Genomic DNA, 22563 nt, shown 5'->3' with positions numbered 1-22563 from the left:
GTCCTGCTCTCCGAGGAGAGCAGGTGCACTGTGGTCCCAGCATGGGCAGGCAGGACAGGATGCCGGCGATCTTTCTCTTTGGCATCCCTTGCTAAATGTAGGGTAACACCCATGCAAGCACAAAGGGAGCTGCGTGACTTATGTTAAAATTGGAATAAAGGAAAATAAGAACATGGGATGAGGAAGAGGAGCCTGATGGCAATGTTTCGCCACTTGCGTTGAATTTTTAAAATGCTAGTATTTGTGCCCTGCTGATAGGGCCCTGAGGAGGGCTAGCTTCCGAAGTGAACAAAAGCCTCTTGCCAGTGTGTGGAGAGGGTGATCTGCTCAGGCACACTAATAGTTATTTGGAAGTACCCAGCAATTGTGGATAATTGGCTGAGGAATATTCTGCAGCTCTCAACCATTTTTCTGTTTTCACAGATGATTGTGCCATTAGATATGGTGAATGCACTAAGCTGTGCTGCAACTTTTCCATTTACTGTGCTAATAAGTGTGAACCCAATCTCCAGTTGATGCTCCTTTCTTCTGTGGCTTTCTGTGCTGCTGGAGTGGGACAGCCAAGCTCGCTAGCTCGAGCTCTGGTCTCCTCCGCACGCCCCCTTCCTCTTCCCTGCTCCTTCTCTCTCAGGGTGATGTTTGGATGTGCTGGGATAGCTGTGCTGATCAGATTAACATCTGTGCTTTGTATCATTGTTGTTATATTGCATTAAAAGCACTGAATCACAGGAATGGCAGCCCATGCCCTCTGCTCTTTACCTTGTTTTTCTCTCTGCTTTATTCTTACTCTTTTCCTTCCTTTACCTGGCTTTTTGGTTTTGCTCTCCCTAAATTTACAGTGCTCCCCCTCTTCCTCTCTGAGTTGTTTTCTCTCTTTAATTTATATTCCACACATTTTTCTCTTATCTTTGTCTTTCTGTCCCTGCTTTATTTTTTCCCCTATTTCATTTTTCTCCAACCATTTTTTGTTTTTCTCCAAAACACAGAATGCTTTAAATGGAAATGGTGAGATATAGCTATTCAAGATTCGCATATGTGCTGAGGTACACAGCAAGATTGAGTAAACCCCGTAGCATCAATTTTGTCTTCCATTCAAGCCAGATTTGCAGTAAGACTCGGGTAAAGGAATGTGATAAAATCAAATCACCTCTTAGCCTCATATTCTGAAGCTGATTGGAACCTTACACAGTTGCTGGGATAATTCAGAGAAAGCTAATGTAATTTGCTGTGTATCACCCCAAGAAACTGCATTTGCCGGCTTCATATAGCAGTGTGAATTGTTCAAGGAAAACGCTTTCCTTAATATTGCTGCCAGGAGTTAAGAGTCAGGAGTATGAAGTCATTATATTGTGGGATCTGCTGATTTTCTGGGGATTTTCCACTAATGGATTTGCACTGAAGTTCTGTAATTGTACAAAGAATCAAGCCAATAAAAATTAATATTTACTTTGTGTGTAATAATAATGTAAGAAGTTGGTGTTTATCAATTTGCCTGTTACATGAAAGAGGCCATAGCATTGCCTAGAAGTATTTTTTCTTCCTGTGTATCATAGTGATCAGAGACACATGAAGATGCTTCCTAAAATAGGTGATTTTATAAGACTTTTTTTTTGGTTCTTTCCCTGAAATTGCTGTGGCATTAGCTTTCTTGTCTTTGCAAAATGTTGTAATGCCAAATAGTCAGCAGCCCATGATCTTCAGCGTACTGTTTCTGTGTTGTACATTGCATAAGTCATTCCTTCCATTTGATCTTGAAGCTCTATAAATTCCATTTCTGTCAATTTGATTATTGTGAATCAAAAGTGTATGAGTGATTTGTATTAATCAGAAATATTTTGGGGTTGAGTCTTTCATTATCAGTTGGAAAAAATGTACCAGTTGGGTGTGTCACCTAAGAAGACTACGGGTTCTTGCCAGAGCTGGATTTGTTGCCAACTGTGTCCTGTCACTTTTATTTTATGCTTCAAGAGCAAGACCTAAATAATCACTCTTTTTTGTGTTAGAAAAGGAATTAACTTCCAATTAATTCCCTTCTTCCTCTGGGATCTACCTGTGTATCCCAAAATGGGGAACAATAAAAGTTACCTCCTATGTCATTTTGAGTGCCACATATATACAGTCTGCTCACCTCAGCCCATTCAGAGACCAATTCTTGTATGTATTAATCATATTTTCTTCTGGCTTATTACAGAATAGAAAAATATTCAGTTCCAAATGTTAAAATGGGGCACATTTTATTAACATTGAAAGCAGTAAATTATCTCTGCTTATGAAATGAGACTGAGCAATTTCTGCTGAACTCTTCCTGACTTGCCCCTTCACTAGGATACAGTGTTTTCTAATTTCTCAGAGGGCCCTGGTTCCATTAAGGGCAAGAACTGTTTTAAAGCAGTAATGAAAGCCATACGTAGCAGAAATTCAAGGAGGGGAAATGCCCTAAATTCTATTTCAGTAGCTCATCTAGAGCTATTTTCAGTTTTATGTTTATAAGAATGTCAATTAACCTAGAGACTAGGACATACATGGAAGAATAACGATGAAGCGGATATCATTTTAACACACTGAAGCCAGCTAGTTGGACCTAATCCTTCTTTATAGAAGCTTGATTTACATTAGAAGCTGGCCTGTGTTGCCTAATTTAGTTCTCAAACAGCTTGGTAATTTAAATGCTCTTTCCTTTCAGTGTCGTGGGACAGCACTGGTCAAAGTTGCAGAAATATTAAAACTAAAAAAATAAAAGGAAGAAATAAATATGCTGGAACCACACTACCATCAGCTTGATTTCTCTGACACCTTTCAGACCTGGTGGTCACTTTGGCATGTATTTGGTGATAACAGTAATAACAGTAATAATAACAATACCCTTAATCGAGGTGTAATTCTGCAATTCAATATCAGTTGTGTCACTTCTTTACCTAGCTTATGCTGAAGTTGGAGATCCAGGCAAGCCACATATTCAGCATGTTGTTTTCTGTTATGAAAAGAACTCAACATCAGACCCTCAATGCTACTTTTGCAAGGATGGGAAGTGACCCTGTCAGGGTTAAAAAGAGTAATGGGTGCTACAGGTCTTTCTAATTTAAATGCAGAGCAGTGTTCTTATCTGGAGAAAAAACAAGGAAAAAAAAACCATGTATGTGAAATCTGCCTCCATTGCTCAAAAGGTCACACCTCACCAACTTCTTTTATGAGACCTTTTACAGTAAATGTAAGATGCAAAGTCAGCACCTAATAATGGTTGAGACTTGTTTGTTTAATATTATATGTATCTGCATGTATTTTTTTTCCTCCACTTACAATGTCATCACTTCTATTAATTTTTTTCTTCTGTCCCTCATTTATTGCATTAGTGCTACGGGATGACTTCCGCCAAAACCCTACAGATGTTGTGGTGGCAGCTGGAGAGCCTGCCATATTGGAGTGCCAGCCACCTCGTGGACACCCTGAGCCTACCATCTACTGGAAGAAAGATAAAGTCCGTATTGATGACAAGGAAGAGCGGATCAGTGTGAGTACAACTCGGGTGGTTGTCTAGACACACAGGACCTGCATTGAAGTTGAGTGCAGCAGAACTTTACAGCTTTATAGCCTTTCCTGTAGAGACTCATCATTACTATTGGCAGTTTGCCTCTCTGGGCTTTCCCAAATGAAGGGGGGGGAAGGTTGTTTATTCCTTCTGGTTTGGGTCTCCAACTTGAACTTGAGGCTTGATTTGTATAACGAGTGTAATGGAGGTCCATTAGAGCAGTAGATATGATCATGCAAGGTGCTCTGTTAGATGGGGGACTCAGTGGATGTCTGACCAATTTGGCCTTACTTTTTCTAGACCTGAGTTCACTGAAACGAGATCTCAGTTCAGTGAAATGAAAATATCAGACCTCATATCAGAGAGGTGTTTTAAAGATAAAATCAGTCATATCTATAAGGTACACAAATACTCCACGGGAAAAGACCAACAGCTTAGGATGGTATTGGTAAAGTTGTATTTAGTGTAGTAATTGGCATGTGTATTCTAAATGAAGGCTGAAGTTATACTCTAAAGGATGATTGTTCCTGAATAGGAATACATGTTGAATAAATGAGTAACACTGGTTGAATTCTGTGACAGTTCATTCCTTGTACTGAATGAAAAAGGATCCAGCAGAAATACCTAACTGATCAAGTGATTAGAAGTTATATCATGGTATGTGCAAGTAAATGGGATAAATTAAGGGTGAGGGGATATATTTAATTCCTAATTTTTAAATGCTTAGCTTTCAACTATTAATATTCCTTCAGTAAAGTTTTATGTTTTATGTAATGATATGTAACTCATTCAGTGCTGACCTTATTCAATACAGAAGAACTGTCAAGAAGCTTGTTTGTTGCTCTGGATGCCTAAGGAAGTATTTAAAGCTAAACAATCTAAGTAGTTGCTATTTGTGGGCCAGACTGTCTCTGCTAGGGTCTACTCAACAGTAGAGGAAGGAAGAGTGACAGGGAACTGGCTATCATTCCCTGACTCTCAAGTTTTTTTGGCTATATTCCTAGATTATTCTGAAGCACCTCCTTTTCTAACTTTGAACACTGTCTGTGACTTCCCAAGCTGCCAATTTGTTACTTTGTTTCTTTCAACTACCCTGCTCCTTCACTCTATAAGCACCCTTTGTAGCCAGGAAAATGTTAAGTCTTATGGGAGTCAGGTGACTTCTCAGTTTGGGCTAGATTCAGTCTGTTTGCATCAAGGAAAAGAGAAAAATCTGTCTTGATCAGTGAACAAGGAAAGTGTTCAGACACCAGTAAAATAAAATGGACTAAAGAAAACTCAGTAAAATTGCCTTTTTCGTGAGAGAGATGTCAAGAGGGCTTTATGTATCATCATGCAAGAAATACAAGCACTCTGCATTGCCAAAGAGGCAGCAAGAAATGTAATCTCTGAAATGTAAAGCATCTAATGAAAACTGAAGAAAAAAACTGAAATGCAGTTAAAATCAGTCAGTAGGATAAAATGTGTTCTACAACAGCTTAAAGATATTTAAGTATATAGGATTATAATTTTAAGGATATACATATATTTACAAACAAAACTTTTAAATGCCTTAGTTGTGGAACTTGCCACCTGAGAAGGTAGCTTTTTTCTGCTATCTTTTGTTTATCTGAAGTTAAAAACATATTCCTTGTTTTGAAACAGATACGTGGTGGGAAGCTGATGATCTCCAATACAAGAAAAAGTGACGCCGGCATGTATACTTGTGTTGGAACAAACATGGTGGGGGAGCGAGACAGCGACCCAGCAGAGCTGACTGTCTTTGGTAAAGCAACTCAAGCTTTTGTTTCCTTTTCGCTACTAATGTCATGGACTGAATTGACCTGCGTGACTTATCAAAATATGAGACAAAACAAGGTTAACAAAACACAATAGTACTGCTTAAGCTGCATTTCACAGTTTCTGAAGAAGACCAGGTTTCAAAGGCTGCAATTTAGAATTATGGAGCCCTGATGGCTCAACATTTTCCTTCTAAGCGCATAGTTTCAATCTAATTGGAGGTCCTTAGTGATATGCATACACTCAGAGATGATAATGCAGGACATAATGCTCTCCCCCACAAAATTGCCAAATGTAATTAAGCTACTTGTAATACAGTTGACAATGCCTGCTTAACAGAGATTTGGACCAGCATTGCCTATTTAAATAATTCCTTATTCCTGTGGGGTTGTGAAATCAAACCTTTGTAGGAGAGCACGAAAGAGCTCAACTGATCAGTATAAAGTCATTGGAAAAAATCCCGAGATCAACTTTTTGAATATATAGAGATACTTTTGTAATTTGTTTTCTAAAGGGCATGAAACAGCTTTTCATCCTGTAAACCAGGGCATCACTTAGGTTTTCGGTGCTGCTGAATGAATCAAAAATGAATAGGGTTCCTGTGTGAAAGAGCTTCCAGACCTGATGGGCAAGGCAAGAGGTTGTTAGGAACATTTGCCCTATGGTTAGGGTCTAGAGCAAGAATAGAGTAATATTGAATCCAGAGCTAGATCTATCCTGCTAACAACTGGATAAGAAGTAAAGCCCCAAAATCCTGCTGTGGTACCTCCTGCAGTCATGACATTTCTATTTACCATTAGCTGTGGTTTCGTAGGAATTAGTCAAGACATCTTGAGCAAACAAAAGAAAATCAATAAGGGAAAAAAAACCTCACTGCTAAAGAAAACACATACATGCATACAAAAGAGAAAGAGAAAGAGAAATAGTGTTAATGTTCCCTCCTGCTACACCTCTTTGATATCCTTAATACAATACCATAATTCCAAACGAGACTGCTTGTAATTTCAGTAAGGCTTTTCATAGAAATCCTAAGGCCCTTTCTGAAGCAGATGCTCCTAATTTTTTCACCTTCTGCCTAATATGGTGCACTGGAAAACCCAGTCACACATATTGCCATCTGTGCTTGCATGTATGTGCAATTCCACATTTGTTTGTCCACTTTAAAAAAACATATTATGGGATTAACAAAAGGCATAGAAAAGTTTCTGCTAGACAAGATCCGTGAGTGACTGAGGATTTGCTGCTTTCCAGCATTTTAAGACTATAAAGGCTTCCACTCCACTTAGTTTGTTGTGGATTCATGGAAGCATACGACTTTTAGAGACAGAACTAATATACCTTGCAAAAAGCACGGAAAGGATCTCTATCAAATTATTATGTCCTTTGCAGCCAATCTGTTGAAGTCGTGCCTTTATACTGATGTAAAAGAGGCATGACATATCTTCTTCATCAGTTTAAGTACTGATAATCTCTGGTAATACTCCCTGTGGATAGCAAGCAGATTGCTTGCTATCCTAAACTACAAAGCCTTAAGAAATCCTTAAGAAAAGAATTTGTTAAAAAGCATTGAACTGTAGGAATAAAAACTGAAATATGCATGTAATTTCATATCCTGCAGAGCTATGAAAAGTATTAGGTTTGTCTTGATATGTAAAATAATACATAGCCAATTACAATAGTCTCATTTTTTTTACAGGATTTAATCATAGCAATCAACTCGTAAAATATGATCTAAGCCTATTTTGTGAATTCTGAGCAAAATCAGCAATAAATGAAATTAGATATTTTAATTCTTCATAATTGTGCTAGGCTACCTAAAGAAAATTGTATTCAAAATTCCTTTCCTGTCTGGGTATCTTCCTATGTAAAATTCCCCTTCTATCTAGGTATTCCCTTCCTATCTTCCATTTTGCTGTACAAGAATAGCATGCAGAAAGCAGGCACGCAGGTTAGGATCTGCTGTTTGACAAGATGATTCGACTATCCTGTGCCCATTTCCCGGCTGCCACCTCACCCTGAAGCTCTGTGTTGGTGTATTGGGCTCACTGTAAAGACATGTCCAGGTTAGTCCTGGTCCACTCCATACAAAAGGAGGTGGCTTGGCTTTGCCTTCCACGAGCAGAACAGTTGTATTCCATTCTTGGACTCCAGGCAGCATCTCGTGTGTGGGTGGGTGCATGCGCAGTGCACTGGAGAGCATTATCCATGATGTTTCCAGGAAGCAATGTATCTACTGGACAGTCCAATCAGTCTAAGCATACACAATAAATCCAATAAATCCAGCAACTCTGGGAAGCGTCAGATTGGCTTTGCATGTTCAGAAAGACTTTACTGAACACAGGCAAAACCACAGATCATCTGTTAAGTCCACCGCCTTCCTCTAATATGACTCACAGGTTTGAGGAACATGGCAATAGTGCAAATGTTGAGAAAAATATGCTAAAAATATCATAATACTTATGTATTATTCATGTGCCCAACTTTAACTGTTTTGAACATATTTGAAAATGGGCTTTATAATTAAAATGAAGATATCTTAGCTAAGAGGCTTCGAGAATTTAATAAAACGGCTGGCAAGCCTACAGCTGATGCTGATTCTGGAGAGGAATGTGTATTAATTAGCTGATTACTAATGTCTCTATTCCTTTTCCAAATAACAAGCCCCCAAACCCTTTCCATAGTGTGAAGGGGGCCTTAGTAAATACGCTACTCTGTAGGAAAAGGAACTGTTTCATACTAGTTCTCAAACCTTTCAAGGAATCAGCCACTTGTTACTTTTGGCTTTGCAAGTTTTTCTGTAATACCTGAAGTTAATTTCTGCATGTGACTCGTGACAGATCTCTGGCTGCCTGTACAGTAAATTTAGCTTGAGGCATTGCCTCTGGAAAAAATGAGTCATTGTGGTGGTAACTGGTGGCCCGAGGGGAACAGCATGGAAGCCTAGCCTAAAAGATGACACCTTTCCTGATTTTAAAAAAGTAAAATAAAATGGGCAGTAAGAACCTTGGAAAGAAGTAGGAGGAGAAAATGAAAGTTTCCCATGTGCAGAATATATCCATTTGGCTGGGTACCCATTCAGTAACCTTTGCGGAGAGATAGTTGTGGATAATACATGTAGAACATTCACAAAACATTTTATTTTTTTTCAACCCCATCTGCATAGGAAACCTAGTTTTCAACATTTAGGCACTGCTAACAGCATACTGTTAGTGTAGGTGCAGATTGCATTTCTTTTGTTCCCAGGTCATGATTCTTCTACGAGCAGAAAATTGCCAAACTTTCTCAGTAAAATATCATAAAGCAAACTGATTATATAAGCAATGCTTCCCAAAATTATTCCTGTGTTTTGAATAGTGACAATATGCTTTACCTTTTGATAGTCTTCTCTTTCAAGCACTACTGCTAGTTTTTGCCTTTATGAGCCTCCAAGGTGTAATCTTGGAGTAAAGTAGGAAGACAGGGTCTGTCACAGAGTCTAAGCTGGCCTTTAAAGGAAGTTAATAACTAATCCATCAGTCCTAATCTTCACAAAAAGAGGCAGCATGGTACTTTATTATTATGGATGCAGTATTCTAAAGGCTAAGTTCAGAAGTGTAAGTGATACAAATTAGGCTGCTTTGCTTGTGTTTGGGCTCATAGCCTTTGTCTGAACATAATTAAAGCAAGATGCAAAACAGAATCAGTTTCATTCCAATTTGTAAGAAAGCTTGGTTTGTAAATAGATAATACAGAGTCAGAAATTAAATGAAGTAAGAATTACTGTTTAAGTTAATGTTTTATCATTTTGTCATACCACTGCACTGTTCTCAGGTAAGTTTTCAAGTTGTTTTAACTATTTCCTTTTTGTTCCTTTGGACTTAAAGTGGTATGTTTGAAGAGAATGTACAAAGGTATATCTTGTATATTGATTCTGAAGCTCAGTGAAATCAATGAAAGCCTTAATATATCAACTTCAAGAGGCTAGCATCAAGTGGTGGAAATAGATATATTTAGAAGAGCCTCAAAAGAATATAAAGCATAACTAGGAAGAGTACAAAAATGTCTTAAAAGATATGCCAATTCAGACATATTAAAGATTGTTTTGGATTAATCTTTGATTTTAGCTCTGGTACCTGAACCTTTTTCAGCTAATAAGGTCCTGTGGGATGAAGAGGTATTTTTGTCTGATGCTTGAAGAAGTTTTTGTGTTTGATGTTCTCTAGACATCGTCAGGCTGAAAGAGATACCATAGTTCCAGAAAGAGTATACTGTGATGACATGATGTTAGAGGAAAAAAATCCAAAAATCCCTTAATGAAGATGTTGTGCCCCATTTTACCTTCCTGAGCTCTATGTGGAAGGCCTTAGCAGAGAGTCTTGTCCCATTGTATCTTGGAAATTACTCCCAGAAGCTTTCCCAGCCACATGGAAAATCTACCAAAACTGGGTATACATTCACAGTTCAAGACAGAGAAATTGGCAGTGCGTATTTTGTCCTTCAGAGCAAAGCTCCTCCTGTTTTTCTTCCAATCCTTGTATCTCCCACTTGCAGTGTACTTGTGGCAGTTTGCAAAAAGCCAGTTCGGCTTTGCAATATTTGTTCCACAGATACTGACAAGTTCTAATAGGATAATGATACTGCTGTGAAAAAGGGTCTGATGTGGTCTCCAAAGTCCATACCTAATGCTCAGTAAAACCTGAAATTAACATGGTTGTAGATGTATATAAAAGGATAAAAACACTAACAATTGATAAAAATAATTCTACTTTATTTGCATGTGCCTCTTAACAGTGCTCCATGCCTTTACTGTGCAAGCTCATCACATCTTGAGTACTGCATAGAGTGTGGAAGTTTGCAATGTCTACACAAGTGCTTATTTCTCAAATGAAAAATGGAAAAGTGCCTAAAAAGAGGTAGTAGAAGAATGTCTTTAAATATAAAACCATCTGCTTTTGCAATTATATTTTCATTTATTTGGCTAACACAGGTAAATTTAGTGTGATCCTAATATCCTGTCTTCTTCAAGATCTTCATTTTTGGCAGAGAACTTTACTTTATCCAGATCGTATTGCAGTTAATGAAATATTTACGCTATTGACAGCATTCTGAAGTGAAACTTACTTCCAACCATCTAATGTTTCTTTTTTTTCCTTTACATAAGAACACTAAAGTGAAAAAAGCTTTTATTTTTAACTCTTTGCTGTTGAATCCCTACCTAAAGCCTTTTAATTCGTGTTTTAATACTTCTTTCTAGAACATGAAAGCATTTTAAAAAAAATGATACATTCTCTCCAGCAAAGACAGAGAAAACAGTTCTAAATCAGATTAAGCCTCTACATTATGGGGTGCATCAAATCCTTCATTCTAGCAGTTGCCTCAGCAGAGAAAATGTATTAAGGTAGTTAGGATCATTTTAATTAGATTGAGGTCCCATATATGGCTGTCTAACTTTTTGAGGAACAGAGAAAGGGCAATAATACATCTAAAGGTTATCTGAGTCTCTCTAATAGACTGTGATACTCAGGCCAATTGTTAAATAGGGGAAAAATTGAGTTCTGGGGTTAACTTGTGTCAGCACCCAAAGCAAGGAAAGAATTTTCCTATGTTTCTGGTTAGGATCAGTTCTGTATGTTTTCTTGCAGCGCATATCTCAAGCACTGCAACAGATTGTAGGTGTGTGCCCAGATTGCATTAACAATCCCCTTTTATAACTGCACGTGAAGTTTATTCTGAAGTTATAAAGGTCATCCCAGTAATAGCACGACTGGTTGACATGACATATAACCATGACCTGTTTTATAGTTCTCTTCAAAGATTTTTAATATTCATCAGAGAAAGTCTAGGAAGTGGGTTCTTTATTTACTCAATGAAAGCTTATAAAATAGCTATATCAAAATCTTTAGATATGTCTCTGATTTTAATTTATTACCCTTTCTTGCTGCTTCTCAAATGTATTGTGTTCTGAATGCAGTTGACAGAGTAACAATGTTTAATTATACCACAAGGCTTTATTTATGGGCAAACCATTTCAAAATTAAAAAATAAAAAGGTTTTTTCTCAAGTTTAGCTCTGAAACTAAATTTGACCTGGCTACGTGAAGAAACCTTCTTTATTTAGCATGCTTGGGCAAGCAGTGCTCTGTCTCCTGAGAGATTAACATTGTAAGCAAGTTATGCAGGTGACTCAAATCCAGTTAATCTCACATAAAGAATGTTAATTGCATTGGCAATGGCATTCACTCTGATCACTTCATAGCTGTATAATTAGCTATTGGACATATTCAAGGGGTTGTCTGAGTGATACAAATACAGGAAACAACATGAGAGGTAACTTGTTCTTTCCTGATTCACACTGTGCAAAATGCAGAGATTACGGAAAAATGGAAATATTGGTATTTTCATGTCCTTGCTAACTGGGATCTGTACTTACTATTTATTTTCTAGCAAATTCTTAACTGTTTTGGAAAATACACAGTTTGAGTAGCTGATCTGAAACAAACATGTATGTATGTATACTCCTGAATTGCCTTGATGTGGAATCAAGTGATTTACCTAATGACCTGTGAGCCATTTACTGTCTCGTCAGCTGGATTCTCCTCAAAATGTGATAGGAATTTATTTTCTCATCTCCTGTATAGAAGCATTTACAGCCACAAGTAGCAATCTCGTAAATATGCATACATTAGTTTCTTAGCTGTTTACAGGCAACTTTTATAAACATGGTCTAAAATAATTTTTGTAGGCAGACCAAGCCAACATACAGGCACATGCAGAGTTACTTAAATTCAGCGTGGGTGAACCATGGTCTCTAAATCATCTATAAGGATGCTGATCTGGATCTAAATTTCTTGGTTTAGGATCATCTCTTGAAAAACAGATACCAGAATATAGAGTGTATTGTGTATGAGCTCAGAGCAGGGGTTGGTCTGAGCTCTTCTTAGGAGAGAAGTTGTCAGTAAGATACTCTTACAAACTTACAGAAAGTTTCATTAAGATATTCCCTTACACATAATTACAGACAGGCCAAGTGCATTGCTTAGCATTAAAGTTAACAGCTAATGCTTTTGTTACTTTGTCCAGTTTTAATAAGTTTGTCAAACTGAAAGGTTTTATCCAAAATTTACCATGCCATAATTCATTCTTCTCTAAGAATGTTGAAGTTCCTGCAGTTTGGAGGTGAAAGGGATAATTGGAGGGAAATGGGGAAGGATTTGAAGGAGAGGAATGGAGGAAGCTTTTTGTTCTGAGAAATGCAGGTCCCTGATATTGAATAACAGGGACTTAAAATTTGATGGGAAATAGCTACACTATGCCAGAGATGTACGTTTTTGCTTGTCCAAAGAATTTTCATTATATTTAGCCAATTATGCACCTCTGGAAAAAAAAAAACAAAAATCATCAATTCATATGCCAGAGACACCAGGTAGAATGCGGGTCTGAATAGTATTTTCCTGCAACTGCACTGCACTCCTGCTGCTGTCACTCTCCTGGGATGATGCTTTGTTACTTCGGCCAATTTTTCTTGTGTTAATATTGTGGATGGTCTGTATCTGGGTAGCACAGAGAAAAGAAGCTCCGGTTCAAGTGTAGTTCAAACACACAGGAGAGAAGAGTCAGTTTGCTGTGAGATATGAAGAAGTGAGAGGCGTGGATAGTTGGAAGGAAGACTGGATTTGTGAACTTGCTGGGTTCCAGCTGTGAAAAGCAATATTCTGGGCTGGAAGGAGACAAATCAGCTAAGGAAGCAGTCGGCAGCTGGAAAGAGCTGGCACAGCCAGTGACTGAAACAGAAGGGGACTTGAGGCACTGTCACAGGCTGGCCAAAACACATAGGTGAGGGTAGAAGCAAACCTAGCTGGAGACTGGGAAGCATCAGGAGACTACATGCACAGGGAAGGAAAAGTCTGATGAACCACACTCAGGACAAGGAGCTGTAGTGAAGGTTATATATGGCTTGTACACAGACTTGAAACAGGGAATAAAGACTGAGATTTCAAGGTGCGGAGAGAGACTAGAACTGAATTTACTTGCTCAAACGCTGCTGGAACCTGTAGGTCCCGGGCAGGACTAGGAATAGGACAAAAACTATTACTTGGGAGAAATGGGGAGAAGAATCTCTGCCCGATAGACATGTTTTTATCTCTAGCATCTGGAAAAGTGCTATAGATTCTTGATGCTGTCTATTCTTCTGCTGACAAAATATGCTTTTCCCTGCCAATAGGTCCTTCTGCTAGTATTATGGAATTCCTATGTGATGCTGTTGCTCATTTACATAATTATTAACAGGTGGTTTTGTGTTCCTTATTTCCTGACTTAATATTCTGATTTGCAAAAGTGGTGAAAATTTTATTGGCTGCAACTGAATTCAATGGAAGCTGAGCTTTGAACACACAAAATTAATGTTAAATTCTCCCCCCCAAAAAATTGGCAGGTTTGTGTCTCACGTTGAGCATCAAAATTTAGGAGATATTTTTTACCTTGCTTTCTTAGATCTCCATCGCACTTCGGAGAGGAGCTATGAAAATAAGTGAATTGTTTATGAACCGTTAAGATAGGTGTAATGGAGGTCATGAGGAAATTAATAATTCCACCTTTGAAGTGAAGTTTGAGTAGTATGACAGGAGGCCACCCACTAAATGGTACAACTAAAGCAAAATATTAAACACCTGCTCATTAAATGAATACCAACAATCTGGAGATGTTTGGGGAAAAAACAGTATGTGATCATACAATTGCAACCAGTCCCATAAGACATAAACAGAAAGGGAGTGATTAAAAGGCACACAGACAGCCTTAGTTCTGGCACTGAGGTGCTGCATGCTTGATTTTGCAATGTTATTAATATTCTTTTAATGTTGGGGGTTTTATTATTTGGATATAATAAACATGGATAGCCAACCCATAAACTCAGCTCTGTAGTTATCAAGACAAACTGCCTGAGTCAGAATCTGGTATTGCTTACATCTGTGTGAATTTTGAATAATTTTTTAAGTGACATCACACCCTTCAACTTGCTAAGAATGAAATGTGAAACGTAGTGTCTAACCAGTTTTAAATGTCTTTATAATAAATCCCTGTCTTGAGTGGAAATACTGCTTCATATAAACCCAGTCTTACAATGGTTTGGCTCTAGCATAAATAATTTATGATGATAAAAGTGTGGTATGGCTAGGAGAGGACAGAACAAAATTTATGCAATCCAAAGGCAACTTAGAAACTAACCCCAGTGACATCCTTTCAAATTAAATTACTGGTACTTTGAGTTTGTACCAGTATAACTGAGATCAGATTGTGGCTCTGCATCTGGACTTTAAGCAGGCCTGTACAACATTATGATGATTAATAATATTTGTAGCCATGCAGGCTAACATAACAAGGGTGAACAGAACTTATTATTCAGACCTTAATTTAGTTTTCCATGGTGAAGTTAGCAAGGGCGATCAGGGAAGCTCTGACCTCTATACGATAGTCTGCAATTGGCTGAGATGCATAACACGGAGTTTACATTTTCCTCCAAAGCATCAAGACATTGATTATTGCCAAAGGCAGCTATCTCCACTGGCAGCTCATCTGTTGCTAGAGCAGGCAGGAGCTTTTAGATCATGTGTATATGCGGTGGTGAAGAGCCAAAATGTTCGCACAGAAGGGCACGGCCATGGAGATCTCTCGGCTGGTGTGGCAGGTGGGCAGTCAGTGCTAGCACAGGCTTCCTTCTGGTGGCACTCAGCTCTTGCATCAGGGCCGGATGCGACAGCCCCTGCCTCTCCAGCCTGGCAGTCATCTTCCGGGCTCTTTATGCTCATCATCAGTTCCACTTGTCTGAATTTGTGGATCTCAGCCTCCTTTCTTCGTTCTGTAAATCAGTAAGCAAAAGGATCCTGAAAAGTGAAAAGTGTTCATTTCAACCCTCTGACTCACTAAGGAATTTTAATGTCTCTTTCCAGAGCGGCCCACGTTTCTCAGGCGACCGATTAACCAAGTGGTGCTGGAGGAGGAGGCCGTGGATTTCCGATGCCAGGTGCAGGGGGATCCCACACCCACAGTCCGGTGGAAAAAAGATGATGCAGACTTACCGAGAGGAAGGTGAGAGCAACATTTATGTTCCCCACACTTTCAAATTTCAATTGTTGAGTAATGCTGGAATTACTCCCTACTACTTAGAGTTTGTTATTTGACATTATGGCGAAGATTTATTTCCCATAATGCTGGTCTTTGGCACTACAAAACCTGTTCCAGAGCCAGCTGAGCAGGGAAACCCAGTCTGTGTTGATTTGTCCACATAACAGATTGCCGTGGAAGGAAGAAAAGTGATGTGTCAGTATTGTGAGCACATGGGTATTCACTGAATTTGCTGGAGAAAGTAAAGATGTTTTAGGGATGTACTAGTGGTAGTAGCCTTCATAATAACGTGCTGACACCAAAAGGGAGAAAACTTGGCTGCAGAGTTGCAGAGCCGCTCCACTGCACTAGCAGGATGAATTAGAAGGAGAGCACTGTGGTGGGCTTTGCTGGCTCCTTGGCTCATGTCTGTTAAGTCTCAGAGAGAAACCTTCCTCTTGAGGAAACAAAAAAGCAAACTAGCAGAAGTGGAAAACAAAGTTGAAATCTGTAACACGCCCCTTGTGTTCAAGAAAGATTCATTTAGTCTGGAACAAACATGGAGAAAATTCTAGAGTGAGCAGGTGATGAGAATCTGTCCTATAAAAGGACATTAAATTAGCTTGGCTCCTTTCAGCTAAAGGAGCAGAGTTTGGTCCTTGCTTTCTGGAAGTTTTTCTAGTTTTGGTGCTGAATCATTATTAGATTAAAAAGTCTTAACAGAGAAATAGGTCTGCGAACAGGAATGAGAACCCAGGTCTCCATAACGCAACCAATCCTTCTGGCCCTATGAGTCCTGACTCAATTTTGCACAGTGCTTTTAATTTCAAGAGGAGACATGAATAGTGCCTTTTTTTCCCCACCACAGTTGATTGTTCTTTTCTATCAGTGTTGGTTATCCCTGCGACGTTGCCAATGGAATTTGAAGAAAGGAAAAAAAAATAATCTAAATCTTCTGTTCTTCAAAGAAGTGCTTTAAACACTGGACTTGCATAGGCTGGCTGCCAGCGTTACTTCTGCTCCTCCAATCATGATCTTAAAAGAAGAGCAGCTGCAGTGGTGTCTGTGGCCAGTTTGTGTCAGTGTATATTATGTGCACTGTGAGCACACTACCAGACTGGGCCTAACTAGAACAAGTTAGACATTGCTATCTGCTTTCTGTATCACAGCATGTTTTACATCTTCAACCCAACAAGGTGAAAAAAGTGTTAAGACTCTTATCTGGCAGTCTTCATCCACTTGCTAAATATGGCATTTAGTGTCACATACACTTTCATGAAAACTGATGGCAAAATTCCTGAGTCATACAGCACTTAATCATGTTTGCAGCTTGGGTTAATATCTTTTGTCTCTCAATTTCTAAATCCTTTAACAAAATCCCAAAACTCAAATTGGAGAATACCTGTTTTAGTTTCCACATCCTCAACTCTGTAAGATGTCTTACAGTTATTCAGTTAAATATATTAATGTAACGATACATAATCTAGAAAAAGACATTTTTATATAAGTACAGATACGTATGTGTGTGTGTATATATATACTTACATTTTTAAATTAATTTCCTTGCAATTTAAAACAAAATAAAAAATGACATAGCGTTTTTGCTAATTATATTGATAGATGTGTATGCATGTAATACATAAAATATTATTTTGAAGAGCAGACTTTTAGATGGCAGGATGAATTTTGCTCTTTGCTTGTGTTTTGGGTTTGTGTGGCGGGGTTTTTGGTAGCGGGGGAGGGGCCGCAGGGGCGTCTCCCGTGAGAAGCTGCCAGAAGCTTCCCCGGCTCCAAGCCGGACCCGCCTCTGGCCCAGGCCGAGCCCACCAGTGACGGTGGTCGCGCCTCTGGAGAACAGATTCAAGAAGGGGAACCTGCAGTGAGTGGGGGATTGGAACGCGAGAGGAACCCCTCTGCAGGTACCGAGGTCAGTGAGGAAGGAGGGGAGGAGGTGCGCCGGAGGAGGGGATGCCCCTGCAGCCCGTGGTGGGACGGCAGGCTGTCCCCCCCCAGCCCATGGAGGGGAGCGGGGGAGCGGAGGCCCCCCAAGATGGCCGCGGCTCCATGGGAAAGCCCGCGCTGGAGCAGTGTGTGACTGAAGATCGGCCCGCGGAAAGGACCCACGCCAGGGAAGTTTGGGAAGAGCTGAAGCCCGTGGGAAGGACCCACATTGGAGAAATTGGTGAAGGACTGTCTCCCGTGGGAGGGACATGACGGTGGAGCAGGGGACGGGTGAGGAGTCCTCCTCCCCTGAGGAGGAAGGAAGGAGCGGCAGGGACAAGGTGTGGGGAGCTGACCCCAACCCCCATCCCCTGTTCCCCTGCGCCGCCGGGGGGAGGAGGCAGAGAGAGCCGGGAGTGGGCTTGAGGCGGGAAGGAGGGAGGGCTGGGGGGAAGGCGTTCTGAGGTTGGTTTTACTTCCTGATATCCTTGTTTTGATTTGATTGGTAGTAAATTAAATTGATTTAGTCTCTTCTGCAAGTCGAGCCTGTCTTTTGCCCGTGACCATAAGTGGTGAGTGATCCCTCCCTGTCCTTGTCTCGACCCACGAGCCTGCCTTTATATTACCTCCTCCTCATCCCGCCGGGGCCAGGGCAAAGGAGTGAGCAAGTGGCTTCGTGGTGCTTTGTTACCGGCTGGGCTTAAACCACAACAGCTTGCTATTTGACTATGCATTGTAGAGTAGTCCATAGTAAATACATTGTGCTTCTGTGATTTATTCTTACTGTTGTGCTACTTTTGTTGTTTTAATTCACATCTACTTCTAGGTCTCATAAGCAGAAGTAATAGATGATGAACAAACAGTGCCTTTGATTAGGTTGCAGTTTTACTGTTTTTTTTTTAATGGCTGTGTTCCTTCTTTTTCTTTTATATCTTACTGAGAAAAATATAGTACTATGTGCTTCAACGTGATATTTTCTGTTCACTCAGAATGTATTTCTAAGGAAGAAGAAATGTAACAGGAAGCATAGGAAGAGTTTTCACTGGGCTGTTAACTAAAATAAGAGAAGGTTCATCAGATACATTCTGATCATAATCAACTTCAGGCTCAGAAACTCCTCACGATGTTTTGCAGTATCTTTACATTCCTGTTTAACATTTCATTAACTGTGTTTTGGCATCTTAAAATAGAAAGTGGGGGTATGTCTTTATGTCTGCTTCCCAGAACGTCAGAGGTGTGGGTAAAGAAGGGACAAGGTTGCAGAATCTCAGGCTGGAGACCACCTTGGGTGATAGAGGACTACCACTGTCCCTTCCCAGGTAGTGGGTTACCACCACCTGAGCCACACGAATTGTGGTCATCTGCTAGAGTCCAACATCTACACTTTAAATGCAAATACCTCTGATGATCAGGACTGTATGTTTTCTTTTCTAAAATGTATCATTTATATAGCAAGATACATAGCAGAGTCTTCACTGTCCAAAAAGTGGAAATTTGTAAACCATGCTGCATGATGCTTAATCAAGGAAGATAAACTTCAAACATCTGTAAGAAAAGCTATTGTTTTTTCTTGATTTTTTAAAACACAAGCAAATAAATTTGCCCAGGTATAGTCTGAATTAATGGACGGATGAGAAAATTATAATATAGCAAATTTATAAATTAAGAAGGGAATTTCTAAGTTTTTCCTCCTTGATGAAGTGGGAGGTTTCTTTTTTTCCTTTTTTGAGGTAAAACCAAAATTAGCTTTCAGCTTCTGATCACCTGTATTTTAAGCATTTAACTTCTACAGTGAAATATGAAATCCTCAAGGAATTCCCTTTGTTATTCTTCTTACATGCATAAATCCTTCTTCTGAGCAGATCTGTGCAGCTATTTGTCTTATAGCTTTCAATATCAATTTCCTGTTTCTACGGCTAACGACTTTGCACATCTGTCTGGTTTTGTTTTTTCAATAATTTCCTTTCTGCTTCATCCCTAGATTACACAACAATTATAGTAGGGACCTGTTTCAACAATTACTACAAATTTTTAAATGTGTCTATTGTTAGTTCATCTTTCAAAAGTGTCTAGTTCAGCGATAGCAAAGTGGGATAAACTGAATTTTTTTATGCATTTTGTTTCTGTAATTTGCTTCTGGTGAATGCCAGAATCAGTGATACTGGATCTGTAGTCTTTCAGAAATCCTTCTCTGTTTTTCCATCTTACTTCCTTTCAACTTTTTTAGTGAAACATGTAAAAGCAAAGAGAAAAGTAATCACAGTAATTTCTGGTGACAAATATAAACAGTATTGCTGCACCTATTGGTGTGTTGAGTAATAAATGGAAAATAATTTCAGGCTGTTACAGTTTTAATTATAAAGGTCCCTGGTGAACTGTAAGCACGTCTAGTTGCAGTTTGATTGAATGAGGAAAAAAAGGCAACTTCTAAAGAAATTATTGTGTTTGAAAATATGACTATTTTTAAAAAAGTAATTTGGCCATTTTGTTGAATTGTCTATGTAATTACCCAGAAATTTATGAATAACCATGCTTTAAAACTGAGAACAGATGGACATAAGTTTATTCTGAGGGTGCAAGGCTTCATTCCAAACTTTAGCTATTTTGAATTGATGATCTAAAACAACTGTGATAGTTTGTATTTTGAATGTAAAACCTTAAAGTGGTTCTTAGAGTGGAAGTTTTCAAAATGCCTGGGAAAAATAGGTCTCACTAGCAGTCAAAGGAAGTTACTTGCCCAACACCCTGTAGACCTGACTTGAGATTTCAAAGACTGTGGTATACATCATGGAGCTTTTCTGTGTATGGCTGGGCAGGAATTAGGAAAGCACTAAGAAGGACCAGGTGGAAACAGTGTTGAGACTTATGTATGCTAACTGTTTTCATATTTCTTTTACATTGTTGTGAAAATGAATTATTAAATTCTTCAGACCTGAAAATTCTTTTCAGAGCCTAAACCAATTGCAGCAAATTAATAACTTGCTATTAAAAACGTTGATACTGCACCAACAGGGAGAAAAAAAGTACAATGTGAAGTCTAGGGTGTGTAAAGCTTTTTCCCAGAAGCTCTCCATTTCGAATCAGTGACCCATGACTGAAATGCATTGTGAATCAAGGGTAGACGCACACGGTGTATATTTTGTTTTAATTGCTCTAAAAATTCAGCACCACACCATAAGTTCCACAATACAGAAAGGCTAGAGAATAGTTAATCAAGTATGACTTGTCAAACTACTGGAGGTGAACAGGATATTGTGGGGTCATCAGTCCTATGCCTTTGGCTGAAATATTTGGTTCACTATTTCATGAATAGAGTTTCTTTTCATTGTAAGTGACACAAGGAAATAGCACAAAAATTGTACTAAAGTGACTCAGACAATTGTGGCCATGCATAATGACCAGGACCTATGGAAAATTGTCTTTATACATTGAAGTCTTTTCCAGCCACATGTTCAGGTAGCTTTCCCTTTGATGTCTGCTTGGCAGAAATAGAGATTATACTTTCCTGCTAAGGAGCTGATGGTCTCCTGCATGGTGAGGAACTCAATATGGCCTGTATCAACCTTTGATTAATCTGCTTTTTAGTCCTGGTAACAGGAAGAAAGCAGTATTATTTGAGAGCCTCCAGTATGAGAGTGGCGTATCTATGACTAGCAATTTAATAAAATTTGAATAAGGTTTGTACAGTCTTTCATGTCTTCAAATTTTCTAGTGAAGCCGAAGCGAGCAGCTGCATAGTCTGTAATTACATAGCAAGTAATACGGATTTTTTTTTTTTTTTTAGGAAGTGAAGAGATTTTCAATTACGAGTTAAAATTTATGACACACTATAATAACTGTTTAAACCTTTCACACAGAAGAAGCTAGCAGTGCCAGCTCTTTGGGAGAGTGAGGTTAGCTCAGCAAATGTATTTTTCAGTTGCCTTAAAAATGACTAAGTAGCAATCACATGGGCCTTTTTTTGCATTCCAGCCTGGAACAGCTGGTTTAGCTCAGTAAATACATCTTTAATGAAATTACAACCTGCTCTTGAAAGTTGCATTTACAGGCACTGTCTGATTAGATGAATATTGTACTAGAGATGAAAAGTGGCAACTGCACCAACAGGAAGAGGTATTTGTTCTACACGCCACCCACGCAATGGGAGTGTAGGCAGAAAAAACAAGAGTGATGCTTCAGAACAAAATGGTGTGTAGTTTACACAAAGTAGATTGCTAAGTGTTAAGAGATTGTAGGTTATTAAATGAAAGAGAACAGTGACACACAGCAGTGAAAATTATAAACAGCACAGTAAGCTTTCTTATTTACTGAAGATTAAGAATACTCATTAAAAATTATTTTGGAAAATGCATTCTTTATGCATAGACTTAACTTATTCTAAGATATGTGTTAGCTCCAACAACAAAAGTCCGTGTAGATGTTAATCTTGCTATGTTTTTAAAACTGGTCTCTTTGTGCCTGAAAAGTAATTGCATACGCATAGCCTGGGTAGAAATACTGTCTGTCACACTTCTGATAGGTGTGCATTTTAAGTAAGAACTATAATTTCTCTGCTTTCCTCCATGGCTTCTTGTGAGATCAAAACTAAGGGTAAATGATGAAATTTTAAAATATCTTACTGTCTTCCAGATTCAAATCGTTGAAATGGATTTAAATGTGACTGACAGCAAACCTTATCCCAATAAACTCAGAAAAGTTAGATTTTTTTAAGAGGGATCCAGAAAGGGCCTGATAGCCAGAGATGTTCTTCATTTGGTTTTCTCCATGATCATGGGATAAGGCACTGTAAGCCAGAGACACAGTAATTTTTAGGAATAAACATGGTGCTACATAATTCTATTTATATTCTGTGGATGGGATAGTGAGGTATTTAACTACAGCCTCCTCTAGATAGAACCAAGGGGAGAATGACCTTTCAATGAAATACGAGTTAATAACACTGCAGCACTGTGCGCTTTGGTCGAGTTAATCTCTGTGCAGATTGTAACAAAATGCAGTCTAATGTGTATTGAAAATTAATTAGAGTAAAGAGTGTGTTTTAGTGGTGTAATGGATATAATCTTTGGTTACATCAGCAAATTTCTGTTGCAGTTAATAACAATTAATGGTTTTAAATAAAGGGTCAGGGAAAGGGTGTTTTTCATATTAGCTGTATCATGTGTAGTATTCATCACCTCTGGTTAGATCCAGTATGATTTGCATGCCCATCTTTTGTTTCCTAAGCTAAAGCATCAAGGAGAG

General features: G+C 38.9%; 1 protein-coding gene across 16 annotated transcripts in view; it reads left to right on the top strand.

Annotated features, from left to right (window-relative positions):
• The window catches only part of ROBO2 (roundabout guidance receptor 2), a 952677-nt gene that overhangs the window by 793180 nt on the left and 136934 nt on the right, over positions 1-22563 (top strand). For all 16 annotated transcript variants that reach the window (XM_041124896.1, XM_030020184.1, XM_030020193.1 and 13 more), the window contains exons 3-5: positions 3351-3508; positions 5171-5291; positions 15228-15366. In XM_041124896.1, coding sequence (XP_040980830.1) covers positions 3351-3508; positions 5171-5291; positions 15228-15366 — 418 coding nt within the window. The remainder of the gene's footprint in view (positions 1-3350; positions 3509-5170; positions 5292-15227; positions 15367-22563) is intronic.

The sequence above is a fragment of the Aquila chrysaetos genome, chromosome 7, assembly GCF_900496995.4.
Source record: "Aquila chrysaetos chrysaetos chromosome 7, bAquChr1.4, whole genome shotgun sequence".
Taxonomy (NCBI): domain Eukaryota; kingdom Metazoa; phylum Chordata; class Aves; order Accipitriformes; family Accipitridae; genus Aquila; species Aquila chrysaetos.
This window is presented reverse-complemented; position numbering and strand designations above follow the sequence as displayed.